General features: G+C 48.9%; 1 protein-coding gene across 1 annotated transcript in view; it reads left to right on the forward strand.

Moving 5' to 3' along the window:
- The window catches only part of LOC115122456 (UPF0606 protein KIAA1549L-like), a 158887-nt gene extending 138687 nt beyond the window's left edge, over nt 1-20200 (forward strand). The window contains 6 exon segments of the mRNA XM_065011180.1: nt 2082-2214; nt 12252-12653; nt 12821-12918; nt 13309-13739; nt 14004-14155; nt 19382-20200. Of these exon segments, the coding sequence (XP_064867252.1) occupies nt 2082-2214; nt 12252-12653; nt 12821-12918; nt 13309-13739; nt 14004-14155; nt 19382-19651 (1486 nt within the window). The 3' untranslated portion in view covers nt 19652-20200.
- Nucleotides 20201-21917: the final 1717 nt, after the last annotated feature.

Below are 21917 nucleotides of genomic sequence, written 5' to 3' on the forward strand. Positions count from 1 at the left end.
TCATTTTCACTGCTTGTTGCCCACCTCGTCCTGTCTCCTCTCTCCTGTGTCCTGTCTCCTCTCTCCTGTGTCCTGTCTCCTCTCTCCTATGTCCTGTCTCCTCTCTCCTGTCTCCTCTCTCCTGTGTCCTGTCTCCTCTCTCCTGTGTCCTCTCTCCGCCCCCTGTGTCCTCTCTCCTGTCTCCTCTCTCCTGTGTCCTGTCTCCTCTCTCCTGTGTCCTGTCTCCTCTCTCCTGTTTCCTCTCTCCTGTCTCCTGTGTTCTCCTCCTGTCTCCTCTCTCTTGTCTCATCTCTCCTGTCTCCTCTCTCTTGTCTCCTCTCTTCTGTCTGCTCTCTTCTGTCTCCTCTCTTCTGTCTGCTCTCTTCTGTCTGCTCTCTTCTGTCTCTATCATCTTTGGTTCTGGTGAAGTTTCCCATAGAGACATGTTTGACAGACTCTCCAGTCATGCTCAGCCTGCTGATAGCACTGTGATGAGTGATGAGATAGCACTCCCAGAGCATGTTCACTGATCTGCATCACTGCATCTTGTTCAACAGAATGAAAAATATGTATCAATATTATCATACATATTACCTCCTCTCTAAGACGTCCTCAGTATGATGCCGTTTTAGGAGTTTCAGCATTGGCTGGCAGGGATAAGTGATTGAAAAACACACAATTATGTCAAATCAATCTGGCAGAGGAGATATTATGTTCAGATATTATATTCAGACTTACATTACCGTTCAAAAGATGGGGTCACTTAGAAATGTCCTTGTTTTCCATGAAAACATACAGTACATGAAATTAGTTGCAAAAAGGAATAGGAAATATAGTCAAGATGTTGACAAGGGCTTCTTCACTAAATAGTTCTTGCATAGTATGGACCTGTGCTTTAGGTCATTGTCCTGTTGTTGGCTCCAATTAAGCGCTGTCCACAGGGTATGGCATGGAGTTGCAAAATGGAATGATACCATTCCTTCTTCAAGATCCCTTTTACCCTGAACAGATCTCCCACTTTATCAGCACCAAAACACCCCCAGACCATCACATTGCCTCCAGCATCCTTTCATTTTTTCTACGTCTCTCGAATATTCTTCTTTGTGATCTGAACACCTCAAACTTAGATTTGTCTGTCCATAACACTTTTTTCCAATATTCCTCTGTCCAGTGTCTGTGTTCTTTTGACCATCTTAATCTTTTATTTTTATTGGCCAGTCTGAGATATGTTTTTTTCCTTTGCAACTCTGCCTAGAAGGTCAGCATCCCAGAGTCGCCTCTTCACTGTTGACGTTGAGACTGGTGTTTTGTGGGTACTATTTAATGAAGCTGACAGTTGAGGACGTGTGAGGCGTCTGTTTCTCAAACTAGACACTCTAATGAACGTGTCCTCTTGCTCAGTTGTGCACCGGGGCCTCCCACTCCTCTTTCTATTCTGGTTAGAGCCAGTTTGCACTGTTCTGTGAAGGGAGTAGTACACAGCGTTGTATGAGACCTTCAGTTTCTTGGCAATTTCTCGCATGGAATAGCCTTCATTTTTCAGAACAAGAATAGACTGACGAGTTTCAGAAGAAACATAATTGCAAAAGGGGTTTCTAATGATTAATTAGCCTTTTAAAATGATAAACTTGGATTAGCTAACACAATGTGCCATTGGAACACAGGAGTGATGGTTGCTGATAATGGGCCTATGTAGATATTATGTAGATATTTGATAAAAAATCTGCCGTAATAGTCATTTACAACATTAACCATGTCTACACTGTATTTCTGATCAATTTGATGTTATTTTAATGGACCAAAAAATGTGCTTTTCTTTCAAAAACAAGGACATTTCTAAGTGACCCCAGACTGTTGAACGGTAGTGTGGCTGGAAAGGCCTATAGAATATAATAGAATGTTGATTCATGATGACATTGTTGCTGCTGATGATGGTGAGGTTGATGACGAAGAAGACGATGACCACGACGATGATAATGAAACCAGGAGTTTCTCCTAGTTAACTGTATTGTCTAAGGCGGTTTGTTGCACTCATTTGATTAACACATTCCTCTTCTTATTGGCTGATTGATTCGAGCTCTGTAACACTCTGTGATTGGCAGACACTCTCAGGTGAGGCAGCGGACCTATCGGAGCAGGCAGAGCCTGAACAGCCCGAGTACCGGAGGAACAGAGATGGACCTGCTGGTTATGAGGGAGAGACCCAGGAGAGGCATCAGGAACAGCGGCTATGACGTGAGTCCCACTCCCCTGACCCTGGTTCTGACCCTGGTCCTGACCCTGGTCCTGACCCTGGTCCTTACCCTGGTCCTGAGCCTGGTCCTTATCCTGGTCCTGACCCTGGTCCTGACCCTGGTCCTTGCCCTGTTCCTGACCCTGTCCTTTCCCACTGGCCCTATCTGAACTGGTGTTCTGGGTCTCAGAAGCAGACTGGGGTTCAAACACTATTTCAAATCTTTCAGTTACTTTGAGCATTTGCTCTAGCATGATGGGTTTGGAGTGGCAGATGGGTGGGGTTTGGAATGGCAGATGGGAGGAGTTTGGAATGGCAGATCAGTGAGGTAATGAATTGCAGAAGGGTGGGGTTTTTAGTGGCATATGGGCGGGGTTGGAATGGCAGATGTGTAGGGTTTGGAGTGGCAGATGGGTGGGGTTGGAATGGCAGATGGGTGGGGTTGGAATGGCAGATGGGTGAGGTTTGGAATGGCAGATGGGCAGGGTTTGGAATGGCAGATGGGAGGGGTTTGGAGTGGCAGATGGGAGGGGTTGGAATGGCAGATCGGTGGGGTAAGGAGTGGCAGATGTGCCGGGTTTGGAGTGGCAGATGGGTGGGGTTTGGAGTGGGAGATGTGCGGGGTTTGGAGTGGCAGATGTGCGGGGTTTGGAGTGGGAGATGTGCGGGGTTTGGAGTGGCAGATGGGAGGGGTTTGGAGTGGCAGATGTGCGGGGTTTGGAGTGGGAGATGTGCGGGGTTTGGAGTGGGAGATGTGCGGGGTTTGGAGTGGCAGATGGGAGGGGTTTGGAGGGGCAGATGGGTGGGGTTTGGAGGGGCAGATGGGTGGGGTTTGGAGGGGCAGATGGGAGGGGTTTGGAGGGGCAGATGGGAGGGGTTTGGAGGGGCAGATGGGTGGGGTTTGGAGGGACAGATGGGAGGGGTTTGGAGGGGCAGATGGGTGGGGTTTGGAGGGGCAGATGGGTGGGGTTTGGAGAGGCAGATGTGCGGGGTTTGGAGGGGCAGATGGGAGGGGTTTGGAGGGGCAGATGGGAGGGGTTTGGAGGGGCAGATGGGAGGGGTTTGGAGGGGCAGATGTGCGGGGTTTGGAGGGGCAGATGGGAGGGGTTTGGAGGGGCAGAAGGGAGGGGTTTGGAGGGGCAGATGGGTGGGGTTTGGAGTGGCAGATGTGCAGGGTTTAGAGTGGCAGATGGGCGAGGTTGGAATGGCAGATGGATTGGATTTGAAACAATGTTATTGATTCCATTGTGCCAGCCAGCTAAAGTATGTGCAATTATTTCAAATAGTATTTGAGCCCAGGACTGTGCCAGATACAGCGTTGTGAAAAAGTTTTGCCCCTTTCTAATTTTCTCTTGGACTTGAAACCCACAAATGTTGCTGAGTTAAAGCAGTCCTGCATGCAGCTATGTTTATTTTGTTATTTGTAAACTCAGGTTCCCTTTATCTAATATTAGGTTTTGGTTGAAGATCTGACAACATTCAGTATCAAAAATATGCAAAAATAGAGAAAATGTAAAAGGGGGCAAATCCTTTTTCCTGACACTGACACCTGACACTGACACTGTCTCTGTAGCTTACATGTCCACAGTCGTTAAAACCACTCATTTTACAGGTCATTTACTATCCAAACACAGCTAACATCCCCAGGTGACTGGAGACAACAGCTTCCTGTTGCAAACAAACAAACATATGTACCTGCACGCTCCAAATGTGTTGTATGGTGCTGCATGTTTCACAACAGACACATCACTGGGTAGTGAACTGTCTGTTTGTAGTACCTCTGGCAGGGTACTGTTGCAGTCAAGGCAGTTGTCTTAAGGTGTAGAGGTGAGTTCCATTCAACATCACAACATATTGCAATCCTGAATGCACCCCTAATAGAGCTCTCCAGGGGTCAAAGTCTCAGATAGGAACTGTACTGTCCACATACAGGTGTGGTTGAAGTTAAGCACATCAGACTGCAGTGAAGGAGTTGCTTAATGGTTGATAGTGGTAGATTCATAAGGTGTTCTTTATAGTTGTGGTTTATGATACCTTTCAGACATGTTCCTCTCCTCTCCTCTCCTCTCCCTCCCCTCCCCTCCCCTCCCCCTCCCCTCCCTTCCTCGCCTCGCCCCTCCCCTCCCCTCCTCTCCTCTCCTCTCCTCGCCTCTCCTGTGGTGTGATACTGTTGCTGCGTAGATGATGCTGGACAGATGCAGTTAGAATATCAAGAGGCTAAAGAGCAGCTCCCTGAAGTCATGTTTCAGATCACTACTTAACAAACACCACAATTATCTCTAAGACACTCACAACACTGTTAACTTCTTGCGTCGAGCCATCCCGGATCCGGGATCGTGACTACAGCCTCAAGCCCATTGCCATAACGCAACGTTAACTATTCATGAAAATCGCAAATGAAATGAAATCAATATGCTAGCTCTCAAGCTTAGCCTTTTGTTAACAACACTGTCGTCTCAGATTTTCAAAATATGCTTCTCAACCATAGCAAAACAAGCATTTGTGTAACAGTATTGATAGCTAGCGTAGCATTTAGCGTAGCATTTAGCGTTAGCATTCAGCAGGCAACATTTTTACAAAAACCAGAAAGGCATTCAAATAAAATAATTTACCTTTGAAGAACTTCGGATGTTTTCAATGAGGAGACTCTCAGTTAGATAGCAAATGTTCAGTTTTTCCTGAAAGATTATTTGTTTAGGACAAATCGCTCCGTTTTCTGCGTCACGTTTAGCTACGAAAAAAACCTGTATCCAGGATTGTGTAAATCTATCCGCAAGCTCATTAGCATAACGCAACGTTAACTATTCATGAAAATCGCAAATGAAATGAAATAAATCTATTTGCTCTCAAGCTTAGCCTTTTGTTAACAACACTGTCATCTCAGATTTTCAAAATATGCTTTTGAACCATAGCTAAACAAGCATTTGTGTAACAGTATTGATAGCCTAGCATAGGATTATGCCTGGCATTCAGCAGGCAACATTTTCACAAAAATAAGAAAAGCATTCAAATAAAATCATTTACCTTTGAAGAACTTCAGATGTTTTCAATGAGGAGACTCTCAGTTAGATAGCAAATGTCCAGTTTTTACAAAAATATTATTTGTGTTGACAAATCGCTCAAATCGTTTTCTTCATCACGTTTGGGTAAGAAAAAAAACGAAAATTAAGTCATTAAAACGCAAACTTTTTCCAAATTAACTCCATAATATCAACAGAAACATGGCAAACGATGTTTAGAATCAATCCTCAAGGTGTTTTTCACATATCTATCGATGATAAATCGTTCGTGGCAGTTGACTTTCTCATCTGAAGAAATGGAACGCGCATGGACCTAGAGATTACGCAATAATTTCGACACAGGACACCGGGCGGACACCTGGTAAATGTAGTCTCTTATGGTCAATCTTCCAATGATATGCCTACAAATACGTCACAATGCTGCAGACACCTTGGGGAAACGACAGAAAGGGCAGGCTCATTCCTGGCGCATTCACAGCCATATAAGGAGACATTGGAACACAGCGCCTTCAGAATCTGGGGCATTTCCTGTATGAAACTTCATCTTGGTTTCGCCTGTAGCATTAGTTCTGGAGCACTCACAGATAAGATCTTTGCAGTTTTGGAAACGTCAGAGTGTTTTCTTTCCAAAGCTGTCAATTACATGCATAGTCGAGCATCTTTTCGTGACAAAATATCTTGTTTAAAACGGGAACGTTTTTTATCCAAAAATTAAAAGAGCGCCCCCTATCTCGAAGAAGTTAATATCTTATAACCTTTAAACTTTCATTTACAAACAAAGAGAACGAGGTAGTTTTACAGTAAGCTCCTACTTTACAAACAGAACAGCATAGTGTCTTTCTCTCCTTTACTTTATCTAATCATCTCAGACATTGGTTTTAACAATAACCACATATTACATCTAATAGAATATGTATCACATTTACCACAGACAGTAACAACTCTTTGAGTCTATTGTCAATATCCTCTACATAGAGAAGCATCATTTCCTCCCAAGCAACCTGTCTTCATACTTCTCTTCCTCTAGTCCTCCCTCCACTGTTCTGCTCCCTGTCTTCCTCCACCTCCTCCCTCCACTGTTCTGCTCCCTGTCTTCCTCCACCTCCTCCCTCCATTGTTCTGCTCCCTGTCTTCCTCCACCTCCTCCCTCCACTACTGTTCTACTCCCTGTCGTCCTCCACCTCCTCCCTCCACTGTTCTGCTCCCTGTCTTCCTCCACCTCCTCCCTCCATTGTTCTGCTCCCTGTCTTCCTCCACCTCCTCCCTCCGCTACTGTTCTACTCCCTGTCTTCCTCCACCTCCTCCCTCCACTGTTCTGCTCCCTGTCTTCCTTCACCTCCTCCATCCACTGTTCTGCTCCCTGTCTTCCTCCACCTCCTCCCTCCACTGTTCTGCTCCCTGTCTTCCTCTATGTCCTCCCTCCACTGTTCTGCTCCCTGTCTTCCTCCTCCCTCCACTGTTCTGCTCCCTGTCTTCCTCCACCTCCTCCCTCCATTGTTCTGCTCCCTGTCTTCCTCCACCTCCTCCCTCCACTACTGTTCTACTCCCTGTCTTCCTCCACCTCCTCCCTCCACTGTTCTGCTCCCTGTCTTCCTTCACCTCCTCCATCCACTGTTCTGCTCCCTGTCTTCCTCTATGTCCTCCCTCCACTGTTCTGCTCCCTGTCTTCCTCCACCTCCTCCCTCCATTGTTCTGCTCCCTGTCTTCCCTCCACTGTTCTGTTCCCTGTCTTCCTCCCTCCTCCCTCCACTGTTCTGCTCCCTGTCTTCCTCCACCTCCTCCCTCCACTGTTCTGCTCCCTGTCTTCCTCCACCTCCTCCCTCCACTGTTCTGTTCCCTGTCTTCCTCCACCTCCTCCATCCACTGTTCTGCTCTCTGTCTTCCTCTATGTCCTCCCTCCACTGTTCTGCTCCCTGTCTTCCTCTATGTCCTCCCTCCACTGTTCTGCTCCCTGTCTTCCTCCTCCCTCCACTGTTCTGCTCCCTGTCTTCCTCCACCTCCTCCCTCCACTGTTCTGCTGCCTGTCTTCCTCCACCTCCTCCCTCCACTGTTCTGCTCCCTGTCTTCCTCCACCTCCTCCCTCCACTGTTCTGCCCCCTGTCTTCCTCCACCTCCTGCCTCCACTGTTCTGCCCCCTGCCTTCCTCCACCTCCTGCCTCCACTGTTCTGCTCCCTGTCTTCCTCCACCTCCTCCCTCCACTGTTCTGCCCCCTGTCTTCCTCCACCTCCTGCCTCCACTGTTCTGCCCCCTGTCTTCCTCCACCTCCTGCCTCCACTGTTCTGCCCCCTGTCTTCCTTCACCTCCTCCCTCCACTGTTCTGCCCCCTGTCTTCCTCCACCTCCTCCCTCCACTGTTCTGCTCCTTGTCATCCTCTATGTCCTCCCTCCACTGTTCTGTTCCCTGTCTTCCCCCACCTCCCTCCACTGTTCTGCTCCCTGTCTTCCTCCACCTCCTCCCTCCACTGTTCTGTTCCCTGTCTTCCTCCACCTCCTTCCTCCACTGTTCTGTTCCCTGTCTTCCTCCATCTCCTCCCTCCACTGTTCTGCTCCCTGTCTTCCTCCACCTCCTCCCTCCACTGTTCTGCTCCCTGTCTTCCTCCACCTCATCCCTCCACTGTTCTGCTCCCTGTCTTCCTCTATGTCCTCCCTCCACTGTCCTGCTCCCTGTCTTCCTCCACCTCCTCCCTCCACTGTTCTGCTCCCTGTCTTCCTCCACCTCCTCCCTCCACTGTTCTGCTCCCTGTCTTCCTCTACCTCCTCCCTCCACTGTTCTGCTCCCTGTCTTCCTCCACCTCCTCCCTCCACTGTTCTGCTCCCTGTCTTCCTCCACCTCCTCCCTCCACTGTTCTGCTCCCTGTCTTCCTCTATGTCCTCCCTCCACTGTTCTGCTCCCTGTCTTCCTCCACCTCCTCCCTCCACTGTTCTGCTCCCTGTCTTCCTGCAGGCCATATCACTGCGGAACAGTGGGAACGCTTGCTCTGCGGGCCATATCACTGCGGAACAGTGGGAGCGCTTGCTCTGCGGGCCATATCACTGCGGAACAGTGGGAACGCTTGCTCTGCGGGCCATATCACTGCGGAACAGTGGGAACGCTTGCTCTGCGGGCCATATCACTGCGGAACAGTGGGAATGCTTGCTCTGCGGGCCATATCACTGCGGAACAGTGGGAACGCTTGCTCTGCGGGCCATATCACTGCGGAACAGTGGGAACGCTTGCTCTGCGGGCCATATCACTGCGGAACAGTGGGAACGCTTGCTCTGCAGGCCATATCACTGCGGAACAGTGGGAACGCTTGCTCTGCGGGCCATATCACTGCGGAACAGTGGGAACGCTTGCTCTGCGGGCCATATCACTGCGGAACAGTGGGAACGCTTGCTCTGCGGGCCATATCATTGCGGAACAGTGGGAACGCTTGCTCTGCGGGCCATATCACTGCGGAACAGTGGGAACGCTTGCTCTGCGGGCCATATCACTGCGGATCCACGTCTCCGCCTGTCCGTGTTGCTCGGGAACTGATTTATGAGGCGGCTGCGCCAGGTCTCCTGTGGCTGCTGCCTTCCAATCGCACAGGAAGTAGGGCACCCTCAGATCCAACTCATTTATCACCCTGAGAGAGAGTGGGATGGAGGAAGAGAGAGGCTGGAGGGAGAAAGCAAGGAGGGAGAGGTGGATATAGAGAGAGCAGAGCGAGCACAGAGTGTGGGTGAGAAAAGGGAGTGAGAGAGAGTGAGAGAGTGAGAGAGTGAGAGAGAGAGAGAGAGAGAGAGAGAGAGAGAGAGAGAGAGAGTGAGTGAGTGAGTGAGTGAGTGAGTGAGTGAGTGAGTGAGTGAGTGAGTGAGTGAGTGAGTGAGTGAGTGAGTGAGTGAGTGAGTGAGTGAGTGAGTGAGTGAGTGAGAGATATAACAGTAGGCTAACACACAGACCTCCAGTAGTTTACCGCAGTGCTTAATTACTTCTACAGTGATTTGCCGGATTGTTTATCGCCACAATGAATCTACGGGGGGCGGGACAAGGAGAGGGAAGGAGGAGAGATAAACAGAAACACAACTCACACTCCGTACAAAACTGTCCCGGTAGCACTCTACCATGCAGAGACCAACCAGAGAGAGAGCAGTTCCACTGGAGGAATACTGAACACCTATTCATGTGAGATATTACAGGACTACAGTGTACCATCAAGCAGCTCTGGCTAATTTAGTCAGCATCTTGTCAACAACAACGCACAGCCAGGATGAGTCACTAGTACAGCTTCCTGAATCGTTAAAGCCACTTGAACATTTCTCATGACCATCTCTGGTTGAGTCAGTGGCATTCCACCCAGCTATCAGGGGACTGTTCATTTGCCGTTGTAGCACTGTGCTCGTAAATCATGAAATGGGGGGTTCCAATGCATTGTGGGATAGTCCTTCAGTGCTGTAAAGAGAAAGTACTTGGCACGAGTGTCTTTGGGGTTGTGGTGTGTTTCTGTGTAAAGGACATGGCTCCCTAAACCGGGGCAGCATCACCAGTTTGCAGGGTGCTAATAAAGTAAATGAAGAGTTTTCGTTTGAGCCTCAGAGAGCACTAAAATGACTCTCTACTCTGATAGGTCTGGGAGACAATGATACTCTACTCTGATAGGTCTGGGAGACAATGACACTCTACTCTGAAAGGTCTGGGAGACAATGACACTACTCTGATAGGTCTGGGAGACAATGATTCTCTACTCTGATAGGTCTGGGAGACAATGACACTACTCTGATAGGTCTGGGAGACAATGACACTCTACTCTGAAAGGTCTGGGAGACAATGTCACTACTCTGATAGGTCTGGGAGACAATGACACTCTACTCTACGCCAGATGAAATCTCGCGTCTTGTGACGGCCGGCCGCCCAACAACCTGCCCGCTTGACCCTATTCCCTCCTCTCTTCTCCAGACCATTTCCGGAGACCTTCTCCCTTACCTCACCTCGCTCATCAACTCATCCCTGACCGCTGGCTACGTCCCTTCTGTCTTCAAGAGAGCGAGAGTTGCACCCCTTCTGAAAAAACCTACACTCGATCCCTCCGATGTCAACAACTACAGACCAGTATCCCTTCTTTCTTTTCTCTCCAAAACTCTTGAACGTGCCGTCCTTGGCCAGCTCTCCCGCTATCTCTCTCAGAATGACCTTCTTGATCCAAATCAGTCAGGTTTCAAGACTAGTCATTCAACTGAGACTGCTCTTCTCTGTATCACGGAGGCCCTCCGCACTGCTAAAGCTAACTCTCTCTCCTCTGCTCTCATCCTTCTAGACCTATCGGCTGCCTTCGATACTGTGAACCATCAGATCCTCCTCTCCACCCTCTCCGAGTTGGGCATCTCCGGCGCGGCCCACGCTTGGATTGCGTCCTACCTGACAGGTCGCTCCTACCAGGTGGCGTGGCGAGAATCTGTCTCCTCACCACGCGCTCTCACCACTGGCGTCCCCCAGGGCTCTGTTCTAGGCCCTCTCCTATTCTCGCTATACACCAAGTCTCTCTCATCTCCCGTCTGGATTACTGCAACTCGCTGTTGGCTGGGCTCCCTGCCTGTGCCATTAAACCCCTACAACTCATCCAGAACGCTGCAGCCCGTCTGGTGTTCAACCTTCCCAAGTTCTCTCACGTCACCCCGCTCCTCCGCTCTCTCCACTGGCTTCCAGTTGAAGCTCGCATCCGCTACAAGACCATGGTGCTTCCCTACGGAGCTGTGAGGGGAACGGCACCTCAGTACCTCCAGGCTCTGATCAGGCCCTACACCCAAACAAGGGCACTGCGTTCATCCACCTCTGGCCTGCTCGCCTCCCTACCACTGAGGAAGTACAGTTCCCGCGCAGCCCAGTCAAAACTGTTCGCTGCTCTGGCCCCCCAATGGTGGAACAAACTCCCTCACGACGCCAGGACAGCGGAGTCAATCACCACCTTCCAGGGAGACACCTGAAACCCCACCTCTTTCAGGAATACCTAGGATAGGATAAAGTAATCCTTCTCACCCCCCCCCTTAAAAGATTTAGATGCACTATTGTAAAGTGGCTGTTCCACTGGATGTCTTAAGGTGAACGCACCAATTTGTAAGTCGCTCTGGATAAGAGCGTCTGCTAAATGACTTAAATGTAAATGTTAAATGTACTCTGATAGGTCTGGGAGACAATGATTCTCTACTCTGAAAGGTCTGGGAGACAATGACACTACTCTGATAGGTCTGGGAGACAATGACACTCTACTCTGAAAGGTCTGGGAGACAATGTCACTCTACTCTGATAGGTCTGGGAGGCAATGACACTCTACACTGAAAGGTCTGGGAGGCAATGACACTCTACTCTGATAGGTCTGGGAGGCAATGACACTCTACTCTGATAGGTCTGGGAGGCAATGACACTCTACTCTGATAGGTCTGGGAGACAATGACTCTCTACTCTGATAGGTCTGGGAGGCAATGACATTCTACTCTGATAGGTCTGGGAGACAATGACACTCTACTCTGAAAGGTCTGGGAGACAATGACACTCTACTCTGAAAGGTCGGGGAGGCAATGACACTCTACTCTGATAGGTCTGGGAGACAATGACACTCTACTCTGATAGGTCTGGGCGACAATGACACTCTACTCTGAAAGGTCTGGGAGGCAATGACACTCTACTCTGAAAGGTCTGGGAGGCAATGACACTCTACTCTGATAGATCTGGGAGACAATGACACTCTACTCTGATAGGTCTGGGAGACAATGACACAATACTCTGATAGGTCTGAACTGTATTAGCTCTACTAGTACTAATTGGAAATGAAGTGTGAACAGTGTATCAGTGGAGGTTGCTGAGGGAGGACGGCTCATAATGATGGCTGGAACGGCGCCAATGGAGCCATGTGTTTCATGTGTTTGATACCATTCCACTGATTCTGCTCCAGTCATTACCACAAGCCTGTCCTCCCTGATTAAGGTACCACCAACCTCCTGGGCAGTGTGTGTGGGTGTGTGTGAGTGTGTAACAAATTCCCCTCTTTTTCTCTGTGTTTCAGACTGAACCGGAGCTGATTGAGGAGACCAACGTGGATCGTCTGATTGGCCCGCGGGGGGGTTATGTCTGCCCCAGAGGGGTCAAAGGTCACTCAGAGACCTCCACGTTGAGCTCCCAGCCGTCCATCGACGAGGTACGCCAACAGATGCACCTGCTCTTGGAGGAGGCCTTCAGCCTGGCCTCAGGGGGACACTCCTCCACAGCCGGACGCCACCACCACTCCCATCATCCCCACCCCCACCACGGTTACCACCACGGCCACTACAGCCCCGGACCTCCACCCCTGCCCTACTCTGATGTGGTGACCAGTGCCCCGGGAACCATGAGCCGTGGCCGGGGAGGAGGGCTGCAGTGGGTGCCGGCGTACGGAGCAGACATGTATCAGTGCAGCCTCCCCAAACCTGTGAGTGGGTGGAAGGATACAACCTCTGGGAATGGTTATGTTAGGTCAAAATGTACTACTGTACTGGTTCTAGTTGACTAAACCTTAACAAGTAGACACTTTCTCCTATCAGAAAACATCAACCCACAGTATATTATTCATGTGTGTGTTGACTTGTCTTCTTCTAGGCCTTTAGGTTCAACCAGCTTCCTGACATGGTTATGACCTCTCCTCCACCCCCTATTCCCCCTCGCACCGGCCCCCCTCCAGGGACCTCTCTAAGACGGTACGGCCAGGACACACACACACACACACACACACACACACACACACACACACACACACACACACACACACAGCCCCATAACACTATTCTTTCCTCGAATGAATCAAAGCTGCAACACCTCACTCTCACCCAAAAATGAATCACTGAACTCCCCAACATTCACATGGTAATATTCACCAGGGAAATGCAGTGTGGCCAGACTGATCTCAGTCGTGTATACTGCACATTTGAAAGCAGAATCAGTGCAGAGGAAGATGACATGAATAGCAATGAGAATCCAGTGTTACTGTGGGTCTTATATGGAGCACCACTGTCCTCTTGTGGTGAAGAATATGTGTTGCATGTGAATGTGATTTTGCGATGTGAGCATTATCTCTCTCTCTGACTCAGCTCGTCGCCTGACCTGGGGTCCACGGCCAGGATCTCAGAGTCTGGGACCTACATGACGGACATGCAGACCCAGCATAATGACAGCAGCGCCCCCTATGTCTCTCTCTCTAGAGCAGCACTCCCCTCAGTCCCCCTCTCCAGAGCAGCACTCCCCTCAGTCCCCCTCTCCAGAGCAGCACTCCCCTCAGTCCCCGTCTCCAGAGCAGCACTCCCCTCAGTCCCCCTCTCCAGAGCAGCACTCCCCTCAGTTCCCCTCTCCAGAGCAGCACTCCCCTCAGTCCCCCTCTCCAGAGCAGCACTCCCCTCAGTCCCCCTCTCCAGAGCAGCACTCCCCTCAGTCCCCCTCTCCAGAGCAGCACTCCCCTCAGTCCCCCTCTCCAGAGCAGCACTCCCCTCAGTCACAGCAGAACAGCCGGTGTTCACCTACTCAGGTCAGAACCTGTTTGTCTGTTGTTTTTTATTGTTTTATTATCCTAGCGGGGGTCTAGGTTAGGAGTTAGGGCTTGGGTAATGAGTTTGGTAATGAGTTTAAGGAGTTTGGGTTAGGAGTTTGGGTTAGGAGTTTGGGTTAGGATTTAGGTTTAGGTTAACTTTGTTGTTTGTCACAATTGTAGAACAACTTGATTCTTCTTCTAGTCATGGCAGTTGTCATTGTAGTATTTCCCCTGTATAACGACCTCCTAACCCCCCCACAGGAAACCCCATCACAGCGGTGTACGCCATCCCAGCCTCGCGGTCGGGTTACTCTGAGTACTTTGCCTCCACGCCCCCGTCCTCCTACCACAGCCCATCCTGGATGTCCTACCCCCCCGAGCCTGAGGACGTGCCCCCCCAGTGGGCTGACTCTGTAAGAACCCCCCCTACTCTCCACACTCACCGCGTAGGTAGAAGTAGCTACCCACTGTAAGAATAGGTCAAAGATAAATACACAACGCAGAGACAGAGGATGACAGGTCAAAAGGACCAGAAGTCAATAGAGTAATAATGATGAAGGGAAATAGTGCTTTTACTGTAATAGGGAATTATTGCTCAATGGTTCAGAGACATGGGAGGAATATGTCTTCTGAAATAGGATACTTGTTATTTGGCCATTGGCTAGTTTTATTGCAAGGAATTCTAATTGGTCAACCACAGGCTAGGGCTGGGTTATAAAACTACATGCTCCCCTTTGTTCTGGGGAGAGAACCACTGGAGAGAATCACTGAGGACAGGAGAGAATGACCATCTACCTCTCAGCATAACATCTATGATTTGGCCTCTTTGAATAAACCTATTTTCCTCCCCCTGATTTGCTTTGGGGTTTGTGTTATTGAAGAGTAACAAAAATTGCTAACACCACTGACCCTGGAACAGATACGTTACCTTATGGTAAAGTTAGGATGGGGGTGGAATATTCTGATCCTAAATCTGTGCTTAATGTTCTACCTTGAGCCACAACCACACCACACACAAGGGAAAGCCCAATCCTGCCCCAGGTCTTAGAGTTGTTATGTAAACTAATGGAAAGTTACAGAGCTCAATGTGTTTTCCTGGATGTTTGTAAGACATCAAGATGTGACTCATCAGTGAATATGAAGACATTTTCATGACAGCCTCTGCAGAGAGCCTTATCAGGGATTGACAGTGGGCTCATTTCTCATCTACCACTAAGCAAAATGTGGTTCCTAATTTTCTATTGTACAATACTCTCTGTCTCTCTCTGTCTGTTAAACATGAAACGGGTTCCATTTCCCCCTCTGTCAGATCTGTTATTGACCATGTGACCTCCCCTCTCCTCACTGGCCTTTTCCCCTCTGTCAGATCTGTTATTGACCATGTGACCTCCCCTCTCCTCACTGGCCTTTCCTCCTCTGTCAGATCTGTTATTGACCATGTGACCTCCCCTCTCCTCACTGGCCTTTTCCCCTCTGTCAGATCTGTGACCATTGACTGTCAGATCTGTTATTGACCACCTCCCCTCTCCTCACCTCCCCTCTCCTCTGGCCTTTCCTCCTCTGTCAGATCTGCCTTTCCCCCTCTTCAGATCTGATCATGTGACCTCCCCTCTCCTCACTGGCCTTTCCCCCTCTGTCAGATCTGTTATTGACCATGTGACCTCCCCTCTCCTCACTGGCCTTTCCCCTCTGTCTCTGTCAGACCTCCCCTCTCCTCTGGCCTTTCCCCCTCTTCAGATCTGATTGACCATGTGACCTCCCCTCTCCTCACTGGCCTTTCCTCCTCTGTCAGATCTGTTATTGATCATGTGACCTCCCCTCTCCTCACTGGCCTTTTCCTCCAGATCTGTCAGATCTGCCTTTCCTCCTCTTATTGATCATGTGACCTCCCCTCTCCTCACTGGCCTTTCCTCCTCTGTCAGATCTGTTATTGACCATGTGACCTCCCCTCTCCTCACTGGCCTTTCCTCCTCTGTCTCACATGGCCTCCTTGGCCTTTCCTCCTCTGTCAGATCTGTTATTGACCATGTGACCTCCCTCTCCTCACCTTCCTCCCCTCTCAGATCTCATGTGACACTGGCCTTTCCTCCTCTGTCAGATCTGTTATTGACCATGTGACCTCCCCTCTCCTCACTGGCCTTTCCTCCTCTGTCAGATCTGTTATTGACCATGTGACCTCCCTCTCCTCACTGGCCTTTCCTCCTCTGTCAGATCTGTTATTGATCATGTGACCTCCCCTCTCCTCACTGGCCTTTCCCCCTCTGTCAGATCTGTTATTGATCATGTGACCTCCCCTCTCCTCACTGGCCTTTCCCCCTCTGTCAGATCTGTTATTGATCATGACTCACTGGCCTTTCCTCCTCTGTGATCCATGTGACCCCCTCTCCTCACTGGCCTTTCCTCCTCTGTCAGATCTGTTATTGACCATGTGACCATGTGACCCTCTCCTCACTGGCCTTTCCCCTCTGTCAGATCTGTTATTGACCATGTGACTGGCCTTTCCTCCTCTGTCAGATCTGTTATTGACCATGTGACCTCCCCTCTCCTCACTGGCCTTTCCTCCTCTGTCAGATCTGTTATTGATCATGTGACCTCCCCTCTCCTCACTGGCCTTTCCTCCTCTGTCAGATCTGTTATTGATCATGTGACCTCCCCTCTCCTCACTGGCCTTTCCTCCTCTGTCAGATCTGTTATTGATCATGTGACCTCCCCTCTCCTCACTGGCCTTTCCTCCTCTGTCAGATCTGTTATTGATCATGTGACCTCCCCTCTCCTCACTGGCCTTTTCCTCCTCTGTCAGATCTGTTATCATGTGACCTCCCCTCCTTCACTGGCCTTTCCTCCTCTGTCAGATCTGTTGATCATGTGACCATGTGACCTCCCCTCTCCTCACTGGCCTTTCCTCCTCTGTCAGATCTGTTATTGATCATGTGACCTCCCCTCTCCTCACTGGCCTTTCCTCCTCTGTCAGATCTGTTATTGACCATGTGACCTCCCCTCTCCTCACTGGCCTTTCCTCCTCTGTCAGATCTGTTATTGACCATGTGACCTCCCCTCTCCTCACTGGCCCCTCTCCTCACTGGCCTTTCCTCCTCTGTCAGATCTGTTATTGACCATGTGACCTCCCCTCTCCTCACTGGCCTTTCCTCCTCTGTCAGATCTGTTATTGATCATGTGACCTCCCCTCTCTCCCTCTCCTCAGACTGGCATGTGACCTTTCCTCCTCTGTCAGATCTGTTATTGACCATGTGACCTCCCCTCTCCTCACTGGCCTTTCCTCCAGATCTGTTATTCATGTCCCCTCTCCTCACTGGCCTTTCCTCCTCTGTCAGATCTGTTATTGATCATGTGACCTCCCCTCTCCTCACTGGCCTCTCCTCACTGGCCTTTCCTCCTCTGTCAGATCTGTTATTGACCATGTGACCTCCCCTCTCCTCTCACTGGCCTGGCCTTTCCCCCTCTGCCTTTCCTCCTCTGTCAGATCTGTTATTGATCATGTGACCTCCCCTCTCCTCACTGGCCTTTTCCCCTCTGTCAGATCTGTTATTGACCATGTGACCTCCCCTCTCCTCACTGGCCTTTCCTCCTCTGTCAGATCTGTTATTGACCATGTGACCTCCCCTCTCCTCACTGGCCTTTCCTCCTCTGTCAGATCTGTTATTGATCATGTGACCTCCCCTCTCCTCACTGGCCTTTCCTCCTCTGTCAGATCTGTTATTGATCATGTGACCTCCCCTCTCCTCACTGGCCTTTCCTCCTCTGTCAGATCTGTTATTGACCATGTGACCTCCCCTCTCCTCACTGGCCTTTCCTCCTCTGTCAGATCTGTTATTGATCATGTGACCTCCCCTCTCCTCACTGGCCTTTCCCCCTCTGTCAGATCTGTTATTGACCATGTGACCTCCCCTCTCCTCACTGGCCTTTCCTCCTCTGTCAGATCTGTTATTGTCATGTGACCTCCCCTCTCCTCACTGGCCTTTCCTCCTCTGTCAGATCATTGACCATGTGACCTCCCCTCTCCTCATCTGTTATTGACCATGTGACCTCCCCTCTCCTCACTGGCCTTTCCCCCTCTGTCTCTGTTATTCCTCCCCTCTCCTCACTGATCTGTTATTGATCATGTGACCTCCCCTCTCCTCACTGGCCTTTCCCCCTCTGTCAGATCTGTTATTGACTGGCCTTTCCTCCTCTGTCAGATCTGTTATTGATCATGTGACCTCCCCTCTCCTCACTGGCCTTTCCTCCTCTGTCAGATCTGTTATTGATCATGTGACCTCCCCTCTCCTCACTGGCCTTTCCTCCTCTGTCAGATCTGTTATTGATCATGTGACCTCCCCTCTCCTCACTGGCCTTTCCTCCTCTGTCAGATCTGTTATTGACCATGTGACCTCCCCTCTCCTCACTGGCCTTTCCTCCTCTGTCAGATCTGTTATTGATCATGTGACCTCCCCTCTCCTCACTGGCCTTTCCTCCTCTGTCAGATCTGTTATTGACCATGTGACCTCCCCTCTCCTCACTGGCCTTTCCTCCTCTGATCAGATCTGACCATGTGACCTCCCCTCTCCTCACTGGCCTTTCCTCCTCTTGATCCATTGTGACCTCCCCTCTCCTCACTGGCCTTTCCTCCTCTGTCAGATCTGTTATTGATCATGTGACCTCCCCTGTGACCTCCCCTCCCTCACTGGCCTTTCCTCCTCTGTCAGATCTGTTATTGATCATGTGACCTCCCCTCTCCTCACTGGCCTTTCCTCCTCTGTCAGATCTGTTATTGACCATGTGACCTCCCCTCTCCTCACTGGCCTTTCCCCTCTGTCAGATCTGTTATTGACCATGTGACCTCCCCTCTCCTCACTGGCCTTTCCTCCTCTGTCAGATCTGTTATTGACCTCCCCTCTCCTCATGGCCTTTCCTCCTCTGTGACCTCCCCTCTCCTCACTGGCCTTTCCTCTTCTGTCAGATCTGTTATGTGAATGTTCTTTGGCCTTTATCCTCTGTCAGATCTGTTTGTCTGCCTGGTTCTGTCAGATCTGTTATTGATCATGTCTCCTCACTGGCCTTTCCTCCTCTGTTCTGTATGGAATGTTCTTTGTCTGTTTTTGCCTGAACCAGTGTCATTTAGAAACCATTTGCTGAACTGAATGTATGGCTGGCGTTGAGTGGACACAGCAAAATACCGGGGTAGTTGAGCACATTTCCTAAATGAACACCTCTTTTCTTTTTTCTTTTGGGTATTTCAATGATTAGTTTTGTGTAGAGTCAGACACATCTCATGTCCACATTCTAAACTAACCCATAAGTGGAGTTCAAATGCTTGGTTTCAATCGAAAGTCCATTTTTAAAAGTCACAGATATTTTAATCTCCGTTTTTAATTTTTACTTCTTAATTTATTTTATCGTGTGAGTTTAGTCCAAGTGTGCTTGTGTATATTTTCCCTTGTTTTCAGCCATTTGAATATATGTGTAATACATGTGGAAGAGAGACAATGTTCACCCAGCAAACTGATCCATTAAGGATAATATGTTTTTGTATTTGAAAAATAAAAATAAAAACAAAGCATCAGCTGTATTTCCTATCATGTTAGTGGGTATCAAACCCTGTGTGGTAGTTTTGGTGACACCTGGCCTACCCTCTCTTCCAGGTGGCTCTCCCGGGGTACGTGGAGGCCTTCCCTCATCCCCGCTACCCTCAAGGCAGCTCCCCCAGACTCCCCCTACACTACGGCCAGGCCATGGAGCCACCCCCCACCCCGACCACCGCCGCGTCCCAGCAGAGCCTGCCCGATGTGGGGGAGCCCAGAGACAGAGTCCCCCTGAGCAGTCTCTCCACATCCGCCCTGGTCCAGGCCATCCGCCAGGAGGTGGCAAAGCTGGCCAAGAAGCAGACAGACATGTTTGAGTTCCAGGTGTAATCCCTCTAGTGGCTGGGAGGTGGAATTGCAGCACTCTCTTTTCTGAACATACTATAACACTAGAGACAAAACAAACTCTCAAACTCAACTTTTTTGACATTTGTATATTAAGACTGATAAAAGCCTCTTTCTTTCTATTTCTCTCTCTCCCACCTCTCTCAAAGTGGGAAAATCCCACGTTTCTCTGATGTGTTTCATCACCATGCTGTTATTTTGGAGTTACTGAAGAGTGAAAGTGTTCTATCTCAAACTGTCAGTCATCTCTTCTTAACGATGTCTCTATAGTTACATTACCTGTTCCTTTACATTGTACATATGTCATCCCCACATCTAAAGACCTGTAATAATGAAAGATGAGTGTTTCACTAACCAGGACAGTAACCTTAGCAACCCACAGACGAGTATGTCATGACATCAATAGAACAATTGATGAGGCAGAGAGAGTCGTCACATGTTCATGCACAAAGGTCCAACCACTTCAGAACATCAGAATGAAGTGATAACGAGCCAAGGGTTTTAGGAGGATATATTGGCACGGTTGTTGTTAGGCCTGAGACGAAGTCGAGGGCAGGCAGACCGTGGCACTAAATCCTCCAAACACCGGTTTCGAGGGCATCACTTTTATACAATGTGTTACCAACATATTCAAATAATGATTGACATATGTTCATTAGTATTATTTTACATCCTTCTACAAGATATAGTCCCGACACAAATCTAGCCGGCTTGTCGTTCGTTCTATCAGTTCGGTTGCTACAGTAGAGAAGCGACACAGAGTCGTTCAGTCTTTTTGTTCTATATTTATGGATGCGACCCAGTCATTTGTTCTAAATGTTCCGTTTCCATGCTGGCTGGCAACGTTCTTATCCCTTTCTTTCCTGTTAGCCAACTAATGCTAACTTACAGCTAGAATAACAGCAAAGTAGTTGCATTTGCATTTGTTTTAGCTGTTTTCTAGAGATATTTCTTTGGATAAATCCATAACAATGAGCTAATGAGGCTCGATTTGTCCTGGCATACAAAATGTGCTCACTTGTCAGGACACTGTTGTTCAGAGAGGCTAACCAACAACACAGCTAACACAATCACTTCAAACTGAAGCTGGAAAGACTGCAAACTAGCTGCACTTCGTTTCATTTGACCTTTTTTCAATTTAAATTTCTTTGCATAAATCCATAAAAACGATACCAGCTGATTCATGATTTTGACTTGTTGAGAAACGCTGCCTGTCTGTCTTGTCCCGACTCCTGACATGTTCATTACTATGGGACAGCTGGAGGTTGAATTTGTCAGAGAGACAGACAGCAAGGTTTATACAAATCTCTGCTGTTGAAAACTAAATGTCAGTCTAAAGGAAATGTGAGATAATGTCTAGATGCTTTTTATAGTGGAGATGAAGTTTATAAATTGCTTGGCTGGGATGATGAGACAGTGGATTGCGCAGTCAGATGGAACAGAGTAAATAGACATTTTAACATCATAGATTTAGCCGGTGGTACCTTGTGGAATAGACACTGGCTGGAATGCGGTTTTAACCAATCAGCATTCAGGATTAGACCCACCCGTTGTATAATGTGTATATATAAGCATGTAAAGGGATGCCATGTATCTTAGCTCTTTTTATAGAACAAGTTCATTTAAACTAAAAGAGAGACTTCTGTTTTGTTATCATCTCCAATGGCCCTGAGTATTCCATCCTCTGACTGAGAGGGGATTTAGCTTATGTTCTTCAATGACAATTGAGAACTGAGTCAGATTCCCTTTTCCTGTGCTCAGCCATGTCTTCTAAGTATCATTTCAAGCAGTTTGAAAACAACATGACCACAAATGACATTGGACCACAAATTAGGCACAATTGAAGTCAGTAGATTTAAAGAAGGGTGTTGATTTTCTCCTATGAAAAGGAGGTGCTGGTATTGTATATGAATGGAAATGAACAGTGAGTTGAGATCTGACACCATGTTTGGAAGACACACCTGATTACTTTATCCTATCCAGGTGGGGACGGAAGGTGGTGACGTGAGGGAGTTTGTTCCACCATTGGGGGCCAGAGCAGCGAACAGTTTTGATGAACTGTACTTCCTCAGTGGTGAGCAGGCCCAGTGCCCTTGTTTGGGTGTAGGATCTGACACCATGTTTGGAAGACACACCTGTCAGGACACATGTGCCTCATAAACTGTGATTATTGTGTCGACAAACACTTGAATCTGAAGGATGCCAACAACAATTTCACTTGTTTCTTGACGATGCCTCCAAACTGCCTTTC

The sequence above is a fragment of the Oncorhynchus nerka genome, linkage group LG27, assembly GCF_034236695.1.
Source record: "Oncorhynchus nerka isolate Pitt River linkage group LG27, Oner_Uvic_2.0, whole genome shotgun sequence".
Lineage (NCBI taxonomy): Eukaryota > Metazoa > Chordata > Actinopteri > Salmoniformes > Salmonidae > Oncorhynchus > Oncorhynchus nerka.